This window comes from Panulirus ornatus, chromosome 1, assembly GCF_036320965.1.
Source record: "Panulirus ornatus isolate Po-2019 chromosome 1, ASM3632096v1, whole genome shotgun sequence".
NCBI lineage: Eukaryota > Metazoa > Arthropoda > Malacostraca > Decapoda > Palinuridae > Panulirus > Panulirus ornatus.
This window is the reverse complement of record NC_092224.1, coordinates 7,151,049-7,175,284: the sequence shown is the minus strand read 5'-3', so window position 1 is coordinate 7,175,284 and position 24,236 is coordinate 7,151,049. Positions and strand designations below refer to the sequence as shown.

The 24,236-nt window shown below is 46.4% G+C and overlaps 1 protein-coding gene across 4 annotated transcripts in view; it reads left to right on the top strand.

The window, feature by feature from the left end:
* The window catches only part of dgo (ankyrin repeat domain containing protein 6 diego), an 858,998-nt gene that overhangs the window by 319,579 nt on the left and 515,183 nt on the right, over nucleotides 1-24,236 (top strand). For 3 of the 4 annotated variants that reach the window (XM_071671938.1, XM_071671846.1, XM_071672032.1), the window contains 2 exons: nucleotides 17,680-17,888; nucleotides 21,533-21,631. In XM_071671938.1, coding sequence (XP_071528039.1) covers nucleotides 17,706-17,888; nucleotides 21,533-21,631 — 282 coding nt within the window. In that variant the 5' untranslated portion in view covers nucleotides 17,680-17,705. The remainder of the gene's footprint in view (nucleotides 1-17,679; nucleotides 17,889-21,532; nucleotides 21,632-24,236) is intronic. The other variant, XM_071672125.1, reaches the window with a different exon arrangement.

Sequence of the window (24,236 nt, the reverse complement as noted above, 5' to 3'; positions counted from 1 at the left end):
CTACATACTCACACACTGTCTCGACCAGTGTCAACCACTGTCCAACCACACACACTGTCTCAACCAGACCACGCATCCTGTCTCAACTAAACCACACACACTATCTCAGTGGGACCACACATATTCTGTCCCAACCAGACCACATACTTTGGCCCAACCAGACCTCACACATTCTGTCACAGCCGGACCACATACCGTGTCCCGACCAGACCACGCACATTCTGTCCCGACCAGACCACGCACATTCTGTCCCGACCAGACCACACACATTCTGTCCCGACCAGACCACACACATTCTGTCCCGACCAGACCACACACATTGTGTCCCGACCAGACCACACGCATTCTCTCCCGACCAGACCACACACATTCTGTCCCAACCGGACCACATACTCTGTCCCAACCAGACCACGCACATTCTGTCTCAATCAGACCACACACACACACACACACACACACACACACACACTTACACACACACACACACACACGCACTGTCACAACTACAGCACACTATCTCATCCAGGTCTTACACTGTCCCACCCGGACCTCACACAGTCCCGCCCAGACCTCTCACTGTCCCAGCCCATTCCCTCACTCATATATCACAGTTGGGGCATCAGGGAGAAGGAATCAGTGAGGAAATTTACATTCATCTTTTCGTGTGTCGAGTTGTGGTATTCACGGGAGGGTAAGGGACCAAGTTCACGTCATGTGTGTTATCTCTGATGTTTCTTGAGGAGCCTCCCGAAGCTTTTCTGCCGTCGTACAAGACAGTGGTCGTTGCAGGGTCGTGGGGGAGGGCACCTTGCATATGTCTATCCTGTAGGAGCCTCCGTCAAGGTAATAAGCAGTGACCACGAGATGGCAACTGCTGTCATGGCTCTCATTTGCATATTGGTGGTAACAGGCGATACATGATGCATGACCACGTGTCACATCCTGGTGGCTCTCGTCCCCGTTCCCTAATCAGAGAGAAAATCAAGATTCTTTACCTTTGATAATCAGGACTGAAAAGGTCGAGAGAAAAAAGAGATTAGATTGCATCAGCTGGGAAAACAATGGTCGCCCCAGTCTGATGCTGATCACCTCAGTCTTTGCCTCATCGCTGATGCACTGATCGCCCAGGCTGTCCACGTCTCTTGGCCTAGCCTCAGCCTGAGACTTGCGGGGGGTGGTGTGAGCTGACAACACCGCGGTCTTTTCATGGGTGCGTGATGGTTACCCCAGAAGCCATCCGCTGGTGTGTGTGTGTGTGTGTGTGTGTGTGTGTGTGTGTGTGTGTGTGTGTTCGTGGGGGTAGGGGTGTTGGGCACAACACGGCATAATCTTTCTTTCGTGTGGGATTGTCACAAAGCGAAGCCATTCTTTAGGGTTGCAAGGAAAGTGAAGTCGCCCATTGATGTCGGTTTACGACACAGCAAAATCTTCCATGGGTATAGGACTGCAAGCACGATGCGTCCATTAGCGTAGTGTAACAACACACCTTAAGTTCTCATTAGTTTAGGGTTATCTAAAAGCTAAGTCTTTCCTTGGTTTGGGCTTACGAGGGAGCATAGTCTTTTCCACTGGTGGTGGATGACAAGAGAGCAATGATTTCAGTGACGTAGGCCCACACAACCAGACAGTGTTGTGGTCCAGAAGACAGGGGAAAGCTACACACGTGTCAGTGCTAAACTGTTGTCCTTATATCAAAACTCAGAGTTATGAAAGTTTGGCACAGGTTATTAGAAGACTTCAGGTGGTATTATTATTATTATATTATTATTATTATTATTATTATTATTATTATTATTATTATTATTATTGTTGTTGTTGTTGTTATTATCATTAGCATTATTATTATTATTTAATATCATTATTATTATTCAGTTTAATTTTTGTTATCAGGCGTATTACCGCGAGAGTGGAAATTTTTGATGGTTATAATCTCGAACCAGTGGATGATATCATTGGGTCGTAATCTCACCAGTGGTAGATCTTACTGTCGTAACCTCACCACTGGATATTGTAGTGTTAAATGGTACACAACTGGAAGATATTCTCTCATAATCACACAAGACTGGAAGTTATTATGATCTTACAAACTTGTTAGACTTTGTTGTGTTACTCTCACACCACTGAAAGAATGACCTATTGTTAGCCCACGCTACTGCAAGAATATTCTGCTGTTGTCAACCCACGACACTGGAAGAATATTCTGCTGTTGTGAACCCACGACACTAGAAGAATATTCTGCTGTTGTGAGCTTACGACACTGGAAGAATATTCTGCTGTTGTGAGCCTACGGCACTGGAAGAATATTCTGCTGTTGTGAACCCACGACACTAGAAGAATATTCTGCTGTTGTGAGCTTACGACACTGGAAGAATATTCTGCTGTTGTGAGCCTACGACACTGGAAGAATATTCTGCTGTTGTGAGCCTACGACACTGGAAGAATATTCTGTTGTTGTAAGCCCACGGCACTGGAAGAATAGTCTGCTGTTGCTAACACACGGCACTGGAGGAATATTCTGCTGCTGTTATCAAACGGCACTTGATCTTAGAATATTCTGCTACTGTTAGCCCACGTCACTGGAAATATTCACTGCTGTTATTAGCCCGCGTCATGGGAGGAATATTGTTGTTAGCTCGCACCAGTGGAATTATATTCTGTTAAGAGCCTACGTCACTGGAAGAATAGCCTTCCGTTGTTGGCCAGACTCAGTGTGAGGTTCAACGTACATGTCTTAGCTGACGCAGACGGAAAGTAGCTGTCGTCTGTACCCTCAGTTCAGTCTCCGACCAGGCTTCCCTGGGGAAGGCCTGGTTCAGCAGGCTGGTTGGTGCAGCACGTTTTCATGTGCTCTGTATTGTAACTCGGCTGGTGTCGTGCACCGTGCTTGAAGCTGCCCAAACGGTTTTCATGAAGAGTCTAAAGGCCTACCCAGTGAGTTCCTGTTATTTACCAGCTGTCTGAGCAGAGGAGCCCCTCTGTTATCTGTTGTTATAATTTTATACGCTGTGTCTCTGGCGTTTTGGGTATTTAATTTGCTCATTGTGGCTAATTTGTCATCATCCAACAGGAGGTAGGGCCCCATGAGTGTGAAAATCCCTTCCCGTATGCGAACACACACACACACACACACACACACACACACACACACACACACACACACACGTACACGTACCTACTTAGGGAAAGGCCCCATGGGTTCCAATCCTGGGCGAGGTATTCGGCCCACAGTCAATCCCAGCTCTTCATCCTCCTCTTGGAGCCGGTGTGTGTGTGTGTGTGTGTGTGTGTGTGTGTGTGTGTGTGTGTGTGTGTGAGCAGACACAATGAAGTAATGACTCTGTACATAAACAAGGTAAGAGACGGGGCAACACGAGTATCTAACTCGATCCGCGTAACACACAAACAGTAATTACAGTCACACATTTTCTCGCAACAGCCTAGAAGTAGACAGCCTCAGTCTGTGGCCCGCCTCATGTTGACACTGATCATGCAGTGGTCGTGGTTAAGGACGCACCCAAGGAGACAGAAATGGTACCACACATGAAGACAAAGTATGTGAAGGGAAACTACGCTGAGATGAACAAGGTGATGCGGGCTGTGAATTATGTTATGAGGAGCACAGTCGAGGGATGAGAGAATGAGAAACAGGGACAGAGATCAAGAAGGTGGGTTTAGGGAAAGTCAGAGGGCCAAGCAGGGATATGCTTTGGGATAGATACTGATGGGACATAAGTCAGACTGTGCTAAAGGTATTAGTGAGAAAGGAATAAGTATAGAAAAATGAAAAGAGGGAGATAGAAGGACTGTGAAATAATGTGGAAAACATCAGTGAACAGCCGAGTCTGTACCACATATCTGTCGCTGGACAATTGTCTGTTAAGGAAGAGACTTAAACTCAGTGGGAAGGGATCTGATGGCCGAGAAGGCTGTATGTGAGGAGTTGATTGGTAGTTCGAAAGTATGTTAATCACTGAAGATAAGTCAGCCCCCAGCACTACCCGAGTGGGACCGGGAGTATAACATGGAAAGCGTTGTATTCATTAGGAGGGGCTCGACTCGATCCATGAAGGAACGAGACCCATATAAGGCACATGATGCCGATGGTATCTCGCTCTACATACGTACTCCAGTAGTGTGCTGAAACCCTTGACGAGCTACTGAAGAAGCTGTTTAGATAATCACAAGATGAGGGATTAGTACCACGGGAGCAGAGGAAAGCAGACGTTGTTCTCTTCATCTCTTCATAAAGTTAAGCGACTGGGAGTTCCCTTTAACTTCAGGTAAGGAAGACTAACGTATGCAGTGAGCAAATTCCTTTCAGTGATTTATGAGAAAACAAACAGGTGACCACCTTGGATGTATAAGCTGCCTGATCACGAGGCAACATGGCTTCAGAGAATACATACCAGATGTACTAGACTCATATTACGAAGCGAGTCTCATGGAAAAGAAATGGATCGAACGTGTCCCCGTTTTTAGACTGACACATGACGTTGACACTGTCTTAAGTACGAGACTGTTGAACATAATGTAGAAGTCCTGGTAGGTGAAGGACGAATGTTTCTGTATGTTTCTGTTTCGGTGATTCGAGAGGTATCGAAGTGAGGGTGACACTTTAGATGTGCCTTTTCAAACTGGGCGAAGGTAACCAGTGGCGTCCCGCAGGGCTCGGTTCTGGGGTTGCTGTTATTCCTGATCTATGTAAATGACTTGCTAGAGGGGTGGCTTGAGTCATGGCTGAATATACCTGTGGATGACGTCAGGCTTGTGGGAATAACATGGTAATCGTGATTGCTTCAGCACTGGTGAGAAGCATTGCTCATGAGATTCAAAAGTTAATGCAGACTGATAAATACGACGATCACTAAAATTAGATAAGACGATTACCACCTCAGTGACGAGAGTCAACCAAAGAGCTTTCGTGGCGAGACGGACTTCACACAAATACAATGCCCAATTTTTCTCAAGAAAATCGTATTAGAAGGATGGTGAGGGAGGTACATTACCCGAGTATGGGCTGAGCGTATGGAGATGTTCCACTTGCTTAACACACATACTCGACCAGAATCAAAGGGAAGCGTCACCAGTTTAGTCACTCCGCTTGAGAAGACATAGAGTTCGAGAGGCCATGCATTGTCTTGCGACGAAGACTGTATTGAAGCCAAGACTGCTGAGCTTTTAGTAAGGGGTTGGAATCCCTGACCTTATCTACAGAGAGAGATGGAAGATTATAGAGTGACATGGTAACCATAATCAAAATTCTTCCCAGAGCTCCACTACTGAGTATGTAAGAAAATACTGAAATGGAGAGGAACCACTAAGCAGGACGGTGCGACAGGACACTGAGCTAAAGAATAGCGAGGAGGGACGGGAAAACACTTTTTGCTCACAGTTTATGTCATAATTATCCGCCCACCAGGGTTTGACAAAGACCCTCTGTGAAGTCTATAATCCTTTTGCGCTACCGCTCAGAAGGTGAGCGTGACGTGCATAGTAATCTGCCCGCTGACAGCGGCAAATATAAAAAACTGCGGTAGGGAGGTTGGTCCCACGAGTGTGAGGCTGGCCCCCCTTTACATGCATATAGGGTAATAACACACACACACACACACACACACACACACACACACACACACACACACACACCCCACCTGGTCCCTGTATCAGGTGGGCTTCATGTTGCAGGGTTAAGGCTGAGCTCGTGACATGACGAAAGACGATCCACATGAAGCCCACCAGCACCATCAGGGCTCGTTATCCCGCTCCTCATTCCTGAGGCTTCCTTCTTCAGCCACCGAAGCAGGGGATTGATTGATTTTTTTTTACCCATCACTACGGCCACTTTTGTCCCCTTTGATAGAAAACCAGTTGTCCCCATGATCAAGAAAAATCACCGAAGGAAATGGCACGAGAGATAAGAAGATAACAGAGGTCGTGATTTCTGACTTGGAGATTATGGCTAGCAAGGTCAACACCGCGCCTCGTTAAGGCCCAAAGGACCGTCGTCGTCGTCGTCACGGTCCAGACACTGCGGGAGGTACACCTTGGGACGTCCGCTGGGAGGCAGCGGGACTATCAGAGAGGACATCATCACAGCCGCCTCCCAGGACGCACAGGATTTGCCGAAAACTCACAGGGTCTTCACAGCAGGGCCGTCACGCGCCGTCAACTCCTCGAGCGGCAGGACGACAGCTGGTGTGTCGGACCGACTTCTGGTGTGTATAGATGACTGCTGGTGTGTTGGTGTGTATGGACGACTGCTGGTGTGTATGGACAACTGCTGGTGTCTATGAATGACTGCTGTTGTGTATGGACGACTGCTGGCGTGTATGGACGACTGCTGGTATGTATGGACGACTGCTGGTGTGTATGGACGACTTCTGGCGTGTATGGACGACTGCTGGTGTGTATGGATGACTGCTGGTGTGTATGGACGATGCTGGTGTGTTTGTGTGTATGGACGACTGCTGGTGTGTATGGACGACTGCTGGTGTGTATGGACGACTGCTGGTGTGTATGGATGACTGCTGGTGTGTATGGACGACTGTTGATATGTATATACGACTGCTGGTGTATAGGGACGACTACTGGTGTGTAGGGACGACATCTGATGTGTTGGAATGACTGCTGGTTTGCATAGACGACATCTGATGTGTATGGACTACCGCTCGTGTGTATGAATGACTCCTGGTGTGTGTGTGTGTGTGGGTGGGGGGTTACAGTGGAACTGGTGTACCGGTTCTGGGCTTTGAAGGTGGTGTGATTTCAGGGGTGTAGGGAGAGCGGGAGAGGAAGTTGTGCAATGGTTGATGGCTATCAGAGAGTGAAAGAAGGCAGACGTTGATGACCAAGGGCCACACGGGAAGGTGCAGGATGGGGCGAGGGGCTACACTTTGTGCGTGGTACGTGATGGCATGTTGGTAGGGGTTGGTGGTAAAGGATGTGAGACATAGGTGTCAGGGGGGAGGTAACACATGCTGCGAGACGCATGGTGTTGGAGGAAAGGAAGACATATGGTGTGACACACTTGGTGTAGGGAAAGGTAACATAAACTGTACAACACTTGATGTAGGGGGGAAGGTAACACACGCTGCGGAACACTACGTGATTAGGATGTAAAATATCGTGCAAGACACGTCATGGCTGGGGAGAGGTAGCACACTGTGTGACATGCGCAGGTGGAGAAGGTAACACATAGTGACCTGAGCTACGTAGCAAACTGTGAGAAACGTGGCTGATATAACGAAACACATAGACAGTGGATGAAGGTGTCATACGATGCGAGACTTGGCTATGTGGGTAATGGGGTGGGACGTAACACACGAAGCCAAACTTCTGGTGACGTATATGACTTGCAACACAAGAAACGTGATAGTAGACAGGTAATACATGGTACGAGACGCATGTTAGTGAGGAGGGTACACTTGGCGTGAGGTACGGTACCATGTGTTGAGAGGATGACACATGGTAGAAGTAGTACATAATACGGAGTTGCTAGGGATTAAGGCAGGAACATGTCATAAGACACGATGATAAGAAACTGGAAATAGTACATAAAAGAAGCTCGTAGTGAGAGGAGTGATGATGATGATGATGCGATGACGTGGTGGGGAGGTTACGCATGGAAACCTGGCGATAGAGGGAGGTGACGCATGTATGGGGCAAGGAGACGCGGTACAGGAAACATGTAGTGTGAGGCATGTGGTAATGGGCGAAGGTAACGCACGATACGTGACACATGGTGAGAGGGAGAGGGGTAACAGTGGTGTCAGACGTATGTTGGCGTCAGACTAAGATTTATCACGCGTTGAGGAACGATGATTGGGAATGTAGCACATGATGCGGGACAGATTATAGTACTGAGATGATGCACGGTATAATACCAACACATCAGGTGTGGGAAAGTGAGCCGCGTCTGAGGACTCACTTGTGTGTCTCGAACAGCCTCCTGTCTCCTCCCTGCTTTCCATGTGGTTTAAAATGTAACAGCTCTACGCTTCAACACTCGTGTTCCCGCTGCTATCATCCAGTAGACACAATTAACACCAGGGTTCGATCCCAATCCCTTGAGTAATTTTGCGAAGACTTGCACTACGTTTTACCCACAGTCCCTCTGCTGCACCCAAGCAGTGTAGATAACAGTTTGGGATCATTCACACCGGACTGTGAAGGTCTCCAGACGATGCTGTGGAAGTGTCTGTTATCAAACCTGTAAACCATGATTCAGTAATTGCCTTCATATATATAGGCCACCCGACGCCTGACCCCTTGAATTACCTGAGCAATTAAGGGACATTGAAACCTGCGGTGATAATCAGGGACGCCTCAGGACGAATTCAATTTTTCTAGAGGACGTTGGTGTGCTGAACCTGAGGTGGGTACTGAGGTAACACTCTAGCTGAGTGCCTGAATACACTTAGGGAAACTTTTCTCGTGTGGTGAATGTGGCATGATATAGGAATGAACGATTATCTAAGGCTTTCTGCTCACGAACAACGAAGAGTTGACGTCACACAGCTGCCACAACTTAGGCCGGAGCCTGACGAAGGTGTAGATGGGTTTGTACAGTGAGTCTAAACCCTTCAGTGGCAGTGGCCACCCTATGGCATCGTTCAGTTACATAAACTGGGTAAAAAGATTAACGAAGGACTGTTGATCATTCACTGGAAGAGTATTGTGTGTGCAGTAACTTGACCCTAACTTAGTGCATGGAGAAAACAGGCTCGAACTTTACCGAAGTATGCATCAAGCATATCCCCGAAAAAGAGAATCAATAAACACAGCGGGCCATGAAAACCTCGAGTCTTGTATAGACGAAGGGAATTAGTCACAGTCCTTCTTAGCCGCCTGGACTCTCTACCCCAGAGGGAACAAGGGTTGGACGGTGAAAAAAAAAAAATTGAAGATATTTCAACAAATTAAAAACTGCAGATATGAGAGAATGAAAGAGATTAAAGAAAAATATAGATGAATCTGAAATACTCTTTGTCTAATGCTAAGGTAAAGTCGAGAAACTACAGTTAATATGATCTCCCTACATACAGAGGAAGATATCCATACATGGATGTTAAAGGAGGATTTCAACACGGATGACATAACAGTAATAGAGTATTCATACATTAATGACACGACAGTGTAGAGGGATTCATACATGGTTAACATTTCAGTAAAGGAGCATTCATAGACGGGTGATGTGACAGTAAAGTATGATTCATACATGGATGACATAACTAAAGGAAGATACATACCCGGGTGACATAGGCAGTAAAGAAAATTTGTACACGGATAACATGAGAGTAAAGAAGTAAACGACATTCTTAAGAAGGCATTCCACATCACAGTGTTGGTAGAGTACACATAATCAGGCTTGACGATCCTAAAAAGAAAGTCTTCGTCAGCATTACCTCCCCAGCGTGAAGCACGTTAGTAATCAATGGTCACGCCATCCGACCTCTGTAGAACCATAGGCATCGCGTCTGTGTCTCATGCTGCACATCCACCCTCCTGGAAACTCGTCGTAATTAAGGAAAAACGTGAAAAAAAATAATGTCAGAGACTTTAACATCTTTAGTAAAAGAAAATATGACGCTTGTATCATCCTAGATTGATTAAAAACTGCTTAACTGCCCAGTTGAGGTAGTAACGCGCTCGAGAAGAAATGGCGGCAGTAAGTAATGTTCGGCGAGTTGAACACGAGAGCAGTCAGGAAACCAAGACGAATGGCGCAGTCAGGGGATCCATCCTAACCTGACGAGACATATGTAAACCCAAAGCTCAGCTCAGCTAAGCTTACGTAACCTCACGTTACCTAACCAAAGCTCTAAACTTAAACATTCATGGAAGAAAGTCTCGTTCGCGCTTCACGGAACGGTTACCTATGAGAAAAAAAAAAATGCAGTAACATTTTATATCACAAGTTTAAAGTAGTATTTAAGATGATGACCCCAAGATAGGGCATCAGACAATATCCCTCGTAAATTCTCCTTTAATGGGATGCTAGAAACCCTTGAGGGACAAAAGGGAATACTGATTCTGTTTGAAGAACTCGCGTTCAGGCCTTTGACAAATTTGGTCATGGAGTGGCAGGCCATCAAGTGCGTAGAGAGGGCGTTACCAGGACGTTAGGATATTGTAACAAACATATCTCAATGAGTGACAGTCAACCGTACGATGTCCACGACCTCCTTTGTTGTAAGTCCCGTTGTTCCCCTGGGTGCTGTACTTGCTCCCTGGCTCTTTCTTATTCTCTCAGGTGACAGTGATAGCGACACAGTAGAGCCACGTACCGTCCTCGGTGGAGAACACAAGACTTGTTGTGGTAATCTCGTCTACTGAGGAGGGTACAGAAAACCCACGAATGCGACTCTCAGTAAACCGCCGAAGGTAGCTTGATGGTCGCCTGGGAAATGGTTACACGTCGTCTGGTATGATGGGAGCGAAGAAATGAAATCACGCACCGAAAACAAGATTAAAACAGAACAACATGAGAAAAATGCGTCAAAGTTTTAGGGAATGATGACGCAAGATGACCTCAGTTTCCATGAAGTTTTCAAAGAATCTGTTGAAATTACGACCGTAGTAGGCTGGGTACTGGAGACTTTCGTAGCAAGCTCTAGCTCTTTGCTCAAAGCACTTGCTCTATAACAATAGGAATACTTGTGTGTGCCACATCCGAAGATCCTTTGCTGCCCACATCGAGGTCATCCACTCCGGACGCTTCTCGAAGTTCATTTGTTCCTCAGTGTTACCAAGTGTGTACGATCACGTGGGTCCCTCTACTTTTAGTTCTTGTTCAGACATCGCTTCATTCACAGTTCCTAGTCCTTCTTTCTCTTTTATGGAGTTTGGGTCCGGTAGAACCACGGACACTGCTAGTGTGGAATAAACAACCTAGACATAATAAATGGCCCACAGATCATGTTAATGCAGTTAAGCTCTCCATATGTCAGCAGGAAGCTGGTGGTCTGGAGATCGGATTCCTATGATATCAAGTCCTTTATAGTATTATTTTCTTTTGACAAAAGTAAAAACTTTTTTCTTATCAGTATTCAAAGATTATTCTTTTTCTCTCTCTTTACAGCAACCTCTTCCATTTCTTTTCTTTATTTTCATACCTCATTAAGATTAAGCGTAAAGTTCACGTGCTTTTTTTGGGGGGGGTTTCAAAAATAGACTGCAATTAGAACTATATTTTTTCCCCCACTGAGTCTGATGGGCCGACGGGCATGTATCGTTCCTTACACGTGACGTTGGTGTTCGAGTGTTGAGCAATTATGCGAGGTATTTCTTTACGTTCCTGCTCAGAAATCCCCTCTATGGAGCGACGTATCGCACAGGAAGCTGGCCACGTCCACCGGGCGGGAACACACGTCAAGTGTGATGCTATAAATTTGTTTGTGCGAGGTGAGCGCAGGACAGCTATGGAATAGGTGTTCATAGTCTTAAGTACAATAATTATACTTGGGTGTAACGGATCCTTTGATTTGTTGAATCTGTGTGTGTGTGTGTAGTGTTACACAGATGGTTGGTGGTCATATGCAGACGAGAAAGGTTAACTCATGCATACCTGAGGAGTGTTGTTTCAGATGGGTTTGTGCCTAGTCGGGTAGAATTTGAGATTAGGTTAGGAAAGCGGTTATTCAGGCCTTATCGAGCCATTACTTTGTGTATGTGCTTAGTCAGTGTCACGCATGTTGGAGAAGGAGGAATCTGTGAGTACAGATTGGTAAATTGTGAAGCAGGAGTAAGTTTTCTTTTCTCTCGGGGGGTGTTCGTAGCTATGGTGGTGTGGTTCAGGTAGGAAGGTTCTTTGGCTGCGATGAACTGGATGTCGATATGTGGAAGTGGAGTTCTATTGGAAGTACTTTTGTCTCACTGCAAAGTTATTGGATATTTGTTTACGAGGCAGCCAGTGATTTTTCTAAGGACCTTGTTTTATTGCACTTGCTTCTGTCAGGTTGGAAAGATATACGTGATATGACATTGTATATATACACGATAGATTTACCAGAAGGCCCAGTCCACAAGCTTCTTTTAGGGATAGATAAATCCAAATATTAGTGGAATGACAACTTTCGTGGAATGTGTAATTTAGATCCACTTGAAGCAAATGAGTAATAGGAAATGTCAAGGAAAATAATAAGTATTAGAAACACCATAAAAAACATCTGGACCTTTTCCGGACAACAACAGCTGTGTAGTTAACTGAAGTTGCTTCAGACCGCCCAGGTTGACAGCGTATGAAATATAGACACCTGGAGCGAGAGACAGCCTAGCACACCAGGCCCTCATCAGGAGAGCTTTTGTCGTTGACTGAGCTGCAGGGGTTGATCACACACACACACACACACACACACACACACGTGCGTGCGTGTGTGCCAATGCAGGGTGTAGGTAAGGTGAGTTTTGCTTGTGTTTTTCCTTGACCCTCCCTGGGAGGCGGTGTGGTTTTCGGCACATCGCTGGCGATGCCATTAAGGCGAGCTCACGTACTGCATCTCCCATGAGCAATAACTGGGTGCAAGAGCGCAGCGATGGCCAAAAACACCTCAACCACAAGGATGACAATCCAACCCCCCCCACAGGTCTTCTGACCCTGTGCGCAGAACACATGGGTACATTCCACTCCAGGGAGACACATGAGGGTGACGGACGAGCGTCGCGGACCACACACCAGCACCTCGCCCTGAGGACCACCACCTTCGAGTTTTCTAAAGCAGTTGTAGTTTTCGGTTGTATTTCACGAGGTCGTTGATACACGTAAGGAAAGACATTTTCCAGAGTGTGTACAGTTACCCAGGTGTACGTCAGTTCCAGTGTGGTCAGCCTCATTAGGACACCCACCCGCCCGTAACCCTCTCCTGCAGGTGTGCTTGTGCCTCACCGCTTGGTCCCCTCACCTCCCAGTCAGTCCTCCTCGACCTCCCAGCTCAACTCCACCCCACAGCCACTCACTATCCTCACGACCCCACAGCCTCGCCACACAACCTAATCCTTCTCTCAGGTGATGGGAGTCACAGACGCCAAGTGTCGTGTAGTTTGTGAATTAGCGTCACATGTTTGGTCTGTTAGAGGACGCGGTATGTGGGGGTCTGTTTACGGATGGCACGTGTTTAGGAGGCGGCATATGTAAAGCCTGTTATGTTGCAGTATGTGTAGGGTCTCTTAGAGGGCAACACTTGTAGGGTCTGTTTTGGAGCAGCTTGTGTAGGTTCTGTTGAAGAGTGCATATGTAGAGTTCGTGATGGAGCTTCACGTATAAAGTCCGAGGGAGCTTTGCATGTAGAGTCTGTGATGGAGCTTCGCATGTAGAGTCTGTGATGGAGCTTCGCATGTAGAGTCTGTGATGGAGCTTCGCATGTAGAGTCTGTGATGGAGCTTCGCATGTAGAGTCTGTGATGGAGTTTCAATGTAGAGTCTGTAATGAAGCTTCACGTATAAAGTCTGTGATGGGGTTTCACTGTGAGGGAGTCGCACGTATAGTAGGAAGGATCAACAGTCATGGAGCACACAGGAGGGGTGAAGGGCATGGGGAACATACCTATAAGGAAGGCAGGCAGTGAGGCATGGAGTGAATGGGCTACACCACCTCTGGTCAAATATAAAGATGTAGAGGCTACAACACACCTGGTCAGCCATGGTGATGCTGTCAAGGCTTCAACACAGCTGGTCAGCCATGGTGATGCTGTCAAGGCTTCAACACAGCTGGTCAGCCATGGTGATGCTGTCAAGGCTTCAACACAGCTGGTCAGCCATGGAGATGCTGTCAAGGCTTCAACACAGCTGGTCAGCCATGGAGATGCTGTCAAGGCTTCAACACAGCTGGTCAGCCATGGAGATGCTGTCAAGGCTTCAACACAGCTGGTCAGCCATGGAGATGCTGTCAAGGCTTCAACACAGGTGGTCCACGATATAAGATTATGTAGATGCTACAATATAGCTGGTCAGCTATGAAGATGTAGGAGAGGAAGTCGTGTACGCTGCAGAAATTATTTCCATAACGTGCGGTACACATGTTTATGTACCACACATGGTAATGTGAGAAAACAGTTACTCGAATCAGTATGTATTGATCATGTCCTACGTTCAGGATCTCTCGTACTGGAAAGGAAACTGAGGCTTACCATCCGTCTAACTCGGAGATGAACCTGGAATACGTTAAAGAAAACCGGATTTTCTAATCCAAGGGTGAAATTGTACTTACGTTAAAGAAGACTCGATCCTTCGTCCATATAGCCCAAGGGGAAAAATAAATGGCATGACATTCGTAAAATTTTTATATAAGAACGGGAAAAAAATGATAGAATGCGTCGAGAGATGAAGTATGAGGTCATCACAGCGGCAGCAGCAGCATCATGATGATGATGATGATGATGATACTTGTGTGATGAATTATTAATGACCAGTCCCACAGACGCTACACCTCACGGATTAGGTGATGCGTCTGCTTAATGATGTCTTCACCTAGGCCATTCATCTTGCAGTGGAGAGGTCCTGGAGGGTTGAGGGTGTATGTTTGTTCGTTTGTGTGAGGCCTCTGTGTGTTTGTGTGTGTGCGCGTCCGTGCGTATCTGTCTGTCACAAGACAGTTGAAACAGATGACCTTGACATTCGCCAAGGTCACAAGGTGACTCGTAGAATATATGTCAGTGCTCCGTGGTATTACCGCTCCGTTCGGTAATCATAGTATGAGGACGTTGGTAAACGTCGGCTGAAGTGTTGGGGTTGTGGCCCCAGACAAAGCAAACTCCACCGTTAACCTGAGCTTCATAGGGAACTAAGCTAACATTATCATAAGCCAGACCATGTGAGTGTCGACTCTCACCCTTACCGCCAGGATCCTTCCAGAGCTGTAGATGGGAAACTAACCCTTCGAGGACGACGACATGCGCTTTTGAGTACGACGACTTAACACCTTAAGTGCGACAATTTCGCCCTGTGAGTACGACGACTTAAAACCCTTAAGTGCGATGACAGCCCTGTGAGTACGATGATTTGAGGACAGTCGCTGTATGAGTACGAAGACGAAAATCATCATATTCATCATACTCAAGCAGTATATGACCACAAGTAAACCCCTTGAGTATGACGACTTAGCCCCATGAGTGTGACGACTTAAGGACGATTACCTGATCCTCGAGTACGATGGCGAGAGTCACAAGTCAGAAGTGTCATCATGCTCAAGGGGTCTTTGTATGAGAGTTAAAATCATTGTGCTCAAGGTGTCACGTCGCCCTACCGTACGGTCTAAGGTAAAATCTCTTATGACCTGGAACATCAAAATATGGAGCCTTCAGCTCAAGTTCCCGTCACACGAACCCCAGTTATGGAGACCCATTGCTAACATTCCCGTCAACTGAAACCCTCAGAGTATGAAGCCTCCAGCTAACGTTGCCGTCAGCCGGACCCCCAGAGTATGAAGCCCGATGTTCCCGTCAGCCGGACCCCCAGAGTATGAAGCCCGAATGTTCCCGTCAGCCGGACCCCCAGAGTATGAAGCCTCCAGCTAACGTTGCCGTCAGCCGGACCCCCAGAGTATGAAGTCCGAATGTTCCCGTCAGCCGGACCCCCAGAGTATGAAGCCCGATGTTCCCGTCAGCCGAGACCCCTAAGAGCATGGAGCAACCAGCTCGCGTTCCCGTCAGCCGCACCCCTGGCGCGCTGGATAACAAACAGACGACTTTACGAGGCTGAGCACCGAGTATATGGTAAGGCACGCGGGGACGGAGTATGGGCCTCGTCCCATCGGGGTAGGCAACCTATGTACCAGTAAAGGAGGAGTTCGGAGGGTATCAGACGCCAGCACCGTCAGAGCATCTTACAGCCCTCTGCACCTAGTTGTAGGATGTCGTTAAGCAAGTATTCAGCATCAGGTTAGGTTTATTGTATGGTCGCTCGGTTGAGATAACCTTATGGCAAACCTCAGTGATGTCTTGCACACCCATCAGGACGACAACCCTCCCCACATAAAGTTACCCTCGCATGAATGGTCTTCGTTTGTCTATCGACGTCATCGATATGTTAATAAATCCGAGTAACTTCAGCTACGCATTCCCGACTGGATGTCCACATTATCAGGTATGGACAGTAGAACCATTGTGTTCGCCGTATACACCATGGCACGCGTGCAGATCCCGTTTGGACACATTACTGTAATGCCTAAATTTATGAAAATCTCAGAAGTTAAGTTTCTGTTGATATTGATTCTTGAGACTTTCCACCTTTCCATGATCACAGACAAGAAGGATAGATGCACCTGGAAAGAATACATCCAGCCAAGGAATGTACTTTTTCTGAACACCCACTTGACCGAGTATTTAGTATACCCAAATTCTTCCTGACTGAATTGTTGATTCAGATGAACACCTTTACTGAGGAAGCTACGGAAGTAGTCCCTTGAGTGTCCATCGGCACGTCTCAGATCGTCCAGGAAAATATACAGTGCAGGTGATGGTATCACCCTCGCGGGCCGTCTTGACGCCAGGAACCATAACCTAGCACCTCACCCTTGCGTCCTGGACGGACGAGTTCATGGTATCTGCTACTTTTCCATTTCATTGATCTTATCTTTATTATGGTTTGTACATTTCACCTGGCCTTTTGATAACCCCTTTTTACCTTTTATCAGATTTTTAGATATTTGAAATGCCGTTGTTTTACTTCTCTAACATATTCTTTCTTTTCTCAAGTTTGTTCTTTTGTCTGATTGCTTTGTGTCTCCCTTGACACATTCACCTCGTACTGATTGCTTACAGTTCGTGCTTCCGTCATCATGTCTTGAATTCGTATTAGCTACCCAACACCTCTGTCGTCCAACACCTCTCACATCCTCAGTGCTCGTGCCACTTAATCACCGGGTCTCCTCCTTATTAGTATTCTTCCATGTCTCCTCCATCTGTGATCCACCCATGACCACCCCGTTTTCTATAGTGCTCGTGCCACTTGATCACTGGTTCTCCTCCGTATTAGTATTCCTCAATGTCCCCTCCATCTGTGTTCCACCCATGACCACCCCGTTTTCTATGGCACCATTTTTGACAAATGATCTCTGCTCTAGAAGGCCACGCCCATGTCCCCTTTTATCCCGTGGTGACGGGGCGCCCACTCCGCCCATATCGGCAGACTGATGTATAGTAGACCAATCACACTGCACACTGAACCACTAAGTAGAGGTTCGAGCTGATAGTACTTTACACAGTAATTTAGATGAGATTACATAAGGATTATGGTGAGGCGTCTGTCGACGGTAGGAAATCTAATGGCCTCTTGGTTGTATGTAAACTCATGAAGCCCTGCCTCCGTACCTGTGCGATGGCGAGAGGCATTCTCTTGGATCTCGGTGGCGTGTGCCTGGATTTGCCTCTGTCCTGTTAGGTAGGAATTATAGTAAGTGACATGAAGAGGGCTTGGTGACGTGGATGGATTGCTGTTGGTGAATTGCTCCCGGCTCTTAACTTGAGTGTACCTCCTCAACTAGAGCCCGGGATTTTCCTGTGCCACTACCCTTAGATTCGCTATCAAGACCGATTAGAGAAAGGCTCACGATTCTTAGTGCATCTGTAGTTTTATTTTTTTTTTACCTGATTGTTTTTGTATTTGATTTTTAATTATATTCTCAGATTTTCTCTTATACCCCCGTCATGCAGCATACTAATGACGTATATTTTTTCTCTTCTGCAGGACATGAGCCGACGTAGGCGTCCGTAATGGTGGGCGTCCCTGGTGGTGCATCTGGTGGTGGCGTGGGCGTGGGCGCGGGAGTGGGTGTGGCTGGTGATGTTATCGGAGGAGGTGAGGGCGAGGACCTCCGTCGGGCGGCGGCTAAAGGGGACACTGTCAAACTCCTCGCCCTGCTTGAGGAAGGCGCCGACGTCAACCTGAGTGATGAGGTAGGTCCCGCTCAGCCTGCTTGATCCACCTCTCGTCGTCTCTTGACTATAATCATCTCCGCCACATGTCTGGCCTGTGACCCCTCCGCCTGTACGCGTCTTGCTTATAAACTCTTCTGCCTGTAGCGTGTTCTGTCTTCTTCGGTTGACTTAGCGATGAGGCGATTAAATCTGTCAGTTACACGTCCGGGAGTAATCTTCGGCATCTTTACATGTCTCGCACGTTAGTCATTACACGTCCAGCCCTTCATCGTCTCCACACACCTTAACAACACCATCTTTCTCACGCCTCGGTATAATCTTCGTCTGCTTGCTTGCGCTCTCTTCAGCTCCTTGTCACCTTGACTAGTGTCTATATTTCTTCCCAAGTGCGTTTCACGGTGCTCCCGAGACGGGAAGGTGATCGCCCCACCTCGGCACCCGCTGCTGTTGATGTCTGTTTGGGGTCAAGATTTTCTCCGTTTGAGACTACTGTTTGTTGCTGTTTGATGTGAGACCTTTTTTTTGTGTGTGTAAAGTTCGTTTTAGTTCTGATGTTCTCTGGCGTTTTTCTCTCCTGTTTTGTTAACATTTACGTATGTTTTATGATCTCGTATCTTTGTGCTTATTGATATTTACTTGTTGTGACCAATATATTGATATGGTGTCACGCATGTACCTTGACCTGTTGTGACCATTGTATCTTGACCTGTTGTGACCATTTTATCTTGACCTGTTGTGACCATTGCATCTTGACCTGTTGTGACTAGTGTATCTTAATCTGTGGTGACCTTGTATCTTGACCTGTTGTGACCAGTGTATCTTGTCCTGTTGTCACGCATTTATCTTTGCCTGTTGTAACCAGTGTGTCTTGACCTGATTTGATGCATGTATCTTGACCTGTTATGACGCATGTATATTCACCTGTTGTAGCCCATATATCCTGAATTATTGTGACCCATGCATCGACCTATTGTGACTCGCGTATCGTTTTCTGTTGTAATGTATCTTGCCTGTTGTGACTCGTATCGTTTTCTGTTGTAATGTATCTTGCCTGTTGTGACGCACGTATCGTTTTCTGTTGAAATGTATCTTGACCTGTTGTGACTCTTATATCTTGATCTATAGAGACCCATGTTCCTAGACGTATAGTGACCTTGACCTTGTATGATCCATGTAGTAACGAGTCCTGTATTTTGATCTGTATGGATATCATGTAGAAATTTCTTGCATCCTGACCTCCTGTAGTGATCCCCGGTCATCTTGGTAACCTAACCCCTTTCGTAGTTACCTCTTGAGACTTTGGCTTTGGCCTGGGAGCGGCGGCCTTGGTGATGGTGATGCTGAAGCTTGTATTTACCACTGGTTTTTAATTCACTTTTATTGGTAGAATTTTTTCTTGTATCGTATCAGTAGATTTTAATTTAAGTAAGTGAAGAAACCTACATAGTTGGCACTTTTATCTCATAATAGATAAGTGTTTTTCTAAGTTGCATTACTGTTAAGTAGATAGGTCTTCCTAGTATCGATAGACAAGTAGTGTTGTAGAAATGAATTATTTTCTGTACAAAAATGTCATCTTTTGATTTAGTTTGGATACACAGCACAGCTGCTTTGTAAGCTGATGATTTCGTCACATCTTTAAGTACACTTGTGTTTTGATCAGAATTAACATTTTGTACATAGTATTTCTCTCTTATAGTTAGTCCACCTTGTTAGATATATTCTTCTTTTGATTTAGTTTAGTGGTAGACGTAAGGAAGCAAGTATGGCCACGCCATGGTAGAATTTTGTGGTCTGTCGGCAGTCATGTGATCCAGCCTGAACACTGATCAGCTGTTTCCTTCCCCTCCTCTTCCCCATCCCCTTCCCCCCTCCCATCCCCTACCCCCACCCAACCTTCTTCTCTCTCTCTCTCTCTCTCTCTCTCTCTCTCTCTCTCTCTCTCTCTCTCTCTCTCTCTCTCTCTCTCACACACACACACACACACACACACACATGGCCTGCTAACCCCACCCGTCATCATCATTTCCGGACCGCTCTTGTCTTTCATCCGGACCCACATCTCGGGGTGACCCCCACCGAGCGATGGGCTGCTTTTATCATTCGTCATCTCTCATTGTTATCGTCTGGTTGGTTCGTCTCCTTCCCTCGCCTCCTTGAATCTTATCGTCCGTCGTGAACCCCCTTCTCTCTTTGTGTTTCTTTATATTCCCTTGGTTTATTTCCCCTTTGTCTTCTCGTCTTTTTTTCACTGTTGACTCGTTCCGTCCCTCTCTCCGCTGTCATCCTATATCATCCATTCCGGCCTTGCCTACCTTCATGTCGTCCTCTGTCACCAATGACTTCAATCTCAATTATTCTTCTCATTCTTTTCTCTTCTTCTCCCCCTTCCCTCTTCCCCTGCTTCTGCTGCTGCACCTCATCCTCTTTCCTCCTCCTCCACCCACCACTCTCTCTCTCTCTCTCTCTCTCTCTCTCTCTCTCTCTCTCTCTCTCTCTCTCTCTCTCTCTCTCTCTCTCTCGTTCCGTCTCTTTGTTCCCTCCCTTCACCTCCTTCCTGTTGACATTTCCCCCCCACTGTGTGCGGCTTCCCTCCATGACGTCACCTTCTCTTCCGTTCCTCTGTTGTGCCTCTGTCTGGACGTTCTCCCACTGTTGCATTCCTGTGTTCCATCTTGATGTTCTCTCACTGTTGCATTCTCGTGTTCCATCTGGACGTTCTCTCACTGTCGCATTCCTACTGTTGCATTCCTGTGTTCCATCTTGATGTTCTCTCACTGTTGCATTCTCGTGTTCCATCTGGACGTTCTCTCACTGTCGCATTCCTGTGTTCCATCTTGATGTTCTCTCACTGTTTTATTCCTGTGTTCCACCTTGGTGTTCTCTCACTGTTGCATTCCTGTGTTCCATCTTGATGTTCTCTCACTGTTGCATTCCTGTGTTCCACCTTGGTGTTCTCTCACTGTTGCATTCCTGTGTTCCATCTTCATGTTCTCTCACTGTTGCATTCCTGTGTTTCACCTGGATGCTCTCTCACTGTTACATTCCTGTGTTCCATACCCTTTGTGTATCCTATACTTCTCTTCCATTTCCTGTCCCTGTTTTTCCTTCTACTTGTTTCTTTTTTTTCACTCTACGTGTTCTTCCCTGTCTTTCATATCACTTCTGACTTCTCCTTTACTGGTGGTGTGGTGCCCGTGGTGGTGTGGTGGCTGCTTGCCGCCTCCTGGGGTTTCCTGTGGTGTGTCGTGGCTCACTGCTCCATGGCGCCACGCTCCCTGGCCACCTCCTGCTGCCACACCTGCTTGGCCTCTCACATCTCCCCCTTCCCCCTCTCCACTCTGTTCTCCCTGCTTACATACTACCTACTACTTCCCGTTTCCCCTTGTCCCTGGTTCTCCTCTTCCTGCTGCATGTCTCCCTTTGACTCTCGTCCCTGTTGCCCTTTTTCCCGCTACCTCTTTCCCTCTTTGCCTCTCTCTCCCTGCTACATCTTTATCTCGTTATTTCCCTCTTCCTTCACACCTCCATCCTCATACCCTGCCTCTCATTTGCTCGTTCGTGTTTACTCCTCTCTAACTCTCACCATCCCATTTCCCTTTCCCTTCCCAACCCCTTCTTTCCCTTTCCATCCCATTCCTCTTCCTTGTCCTCACCAACAGTGCGGACGGACGGCCCTGCACTGGGCGTGCACACGCCACCAGCCCAACGCCGTGGCCAGCCTCCTGCTCAGCGGCGCCAAGGTCAACCTCCCTGATAATGTGAGTACCGCTGGAGCCACGTTAACAACCCTCACTCTTGTTACAGATTCGCTCTTTTTTCCTTGTTCGCACTGCCTCTGTATTTGTTAGAACTCGATCGTTTTCTTTTACTTTTTTTTTTTTTTTTGGTACAGCAGATTTTTCTTGTTGAGGCTCAGTTGTTTAAGACGTTTTATTTATCAAGATTTTCTTCCCAGACCAAAATTTTTGTTAGGTTATTTTTTTTTTTCTTCTCTTTCTCTGTGATGGACATCTTCAGCAAGCTCAGTTTATTTCCTAATCATCTGCATGACCCTTGCTTCTCCATTTGTGATTTTTTGATCGTATCTATGAACATCTCTCTGCATAAAAGTGAATGTTTGACTATGCTTTTTGTATATCTGTATATAAGAAATTATCTCCAAAAGAATGAATTGAGATCGTTTTTGTTTCAGTAATTGAATTTAGAATTTTTTTTTCTCATTTTATATTCAACATGGCATTATATTTCTACAATGATTCTTATATACACGATTCTTTTGGCCACTTGTTTACATAAGACCACTGGTGTTCTGCATTGTCTATAAGCCTCTCAGCCCGACTCCCTTGCAACACACCAGCAGGTACATACAAGCCTCTCAGCCCAACTCCCTTGCAACACACCAGCAGGTACGTGTAAGTCAGACACCGAGAATTTACGACGAGCCAGACGATAGATTTGTTAATTCTAACGCGAAATTTTAAGTGTCCCTCGGAAATCGTGTAAGTCCATCCCATGGGAGTCTTACCCGGCTAGTGCGAGAGAATGAAGGTATAAGACGAAATTTTAGAATCGCGAACTTAACATCTGTTGTGAGGTAAGACCGGCGTCGTTGTCGTCCTGGGCATTGTCTGCCAGAGTTCTTGTCTCACGGCTGAGGTCCTCTGTAAACATCGTCATTGTGTGTGTGTGTGTGTGTGTGTGTGTGTGTGTGTGTGTGTGTGGGAGGGGAGGTCGGGGGTGGATGACATGTTTTATCCAGCCCACACACTTTAGGCAAGTGTGGAGTCCTGTGTAATATCATTAGAAATCTATGTACGGGCGTTTTGCACCCTTCATAAGTATATCAAAATCTTTTTGTGATTTCATCCGACTATAGTGAATATATATATATATATATATATATATATATATATATATATATATATATATATATATATATATATATATATATAATTTTTTTTCTTGTTTTTTACTATTCGCCATTTCCCGTGTTAGTGTGTGTGTGTGTGTGTGTGTGTGTCTGTGTGTGTGTGTCTGTGTGCAAGTGAACGTATACTTTCCCATAGTGGCTTCCAACATCGAAGATTCGAACCCCGTACCATTTGTGTAGTAGCTAGTTGTGCCCTAACCACTCGGATATGCTGCCGAGTGGTGAGCGTATCCAGCTACCACACCAATGGTACAGAGTTCGAATCCTCAATGGTGGAGAGCATTATTATTCCCACGTATTCCCTGCATATTGTAGAAGGCTACTAAAACAGGTGGGAGTTGGGGGCTGGAAATCCTCCCATGCACTATTTACTTTTCCAAAATAAGGAACAGAGAAGGGGGCCAAGTGAGGATTTTCCCTCGAAAGGCTGAGTCCTCTGTTCTTAACGTTACCTCGCTAATGCGGGAGATGGCGAATATGTATGAATATACATATATATATAATAACACATCTTCAGGAATTAATTATGTTTATCTCTGAAGATGTGGATTGTCACGAAAGCACTCGGATTTCGTGTTTCACTTTCCTTGTGGCCAACTGCATATTCCTAAATACGTATATACCACATACACGTGCGGTGTCCGCAGAAACGTTTTCCGATGCGATACATAGCCAAGGTTTATTGCGGGTACAGGCATATTACGCTCTCAGGGTGATATCATCGTGCATCTGGTCGTTGATACTAGTGTATCTGACTGTACGAACACCAGCATCCCACCTCAGTGTGCCTCAGGCTATCTTTAGGGAACGATGTTATTTCTGTTGTCTTCCTGTTACCACTTCATGTTGGCAGTTATACGTCTAGGTGCTGTATATTTTCCACCTGTGCCTCAAGATGATTGGCTCTTACCTTTCTAAGGAGGAGAAAGCCGGAATGCTCGCCTGGAAGCAAGAAAATGTAGGTGCGTGTGAGATTTCTAGGCGCAGTGGACGCTTAGAATGCACGGTCAGGCGGCTGCTTCTGCAGCACCTCATCAGTGCTTCGCCTCAAACAGGTAATCAAGATCCTTCGGACGCAAAACATGGACCTGAAATATTTCAGGACCCTTGCCAGATGGTAAACAAGACTAAAGGAGAGATGACAGAGTACTAAGGCATAAGTGTGACATAGCCGTAGAAAAAATGTATGGAGGGAGGACAAGGATTTTTATGGATGCGGGGAGAGAGAGAGAGAGAGAGAGTGTTCTTTGTGCCGTAACTTGCCCATTGGTAGCTAGGTTATCTTGATTCTGTCACTTTTAACATAGCTGCATATCTGTCGACGTTATGGAGGTGAGCACCTACAGTAACCTCTCCTGTCTGGGCGATCATCATCTACTGCGTGTTGAGCGCTGGTCAAAATTCCCTCACTCTTCAGGGGGAAGAGCTCGACC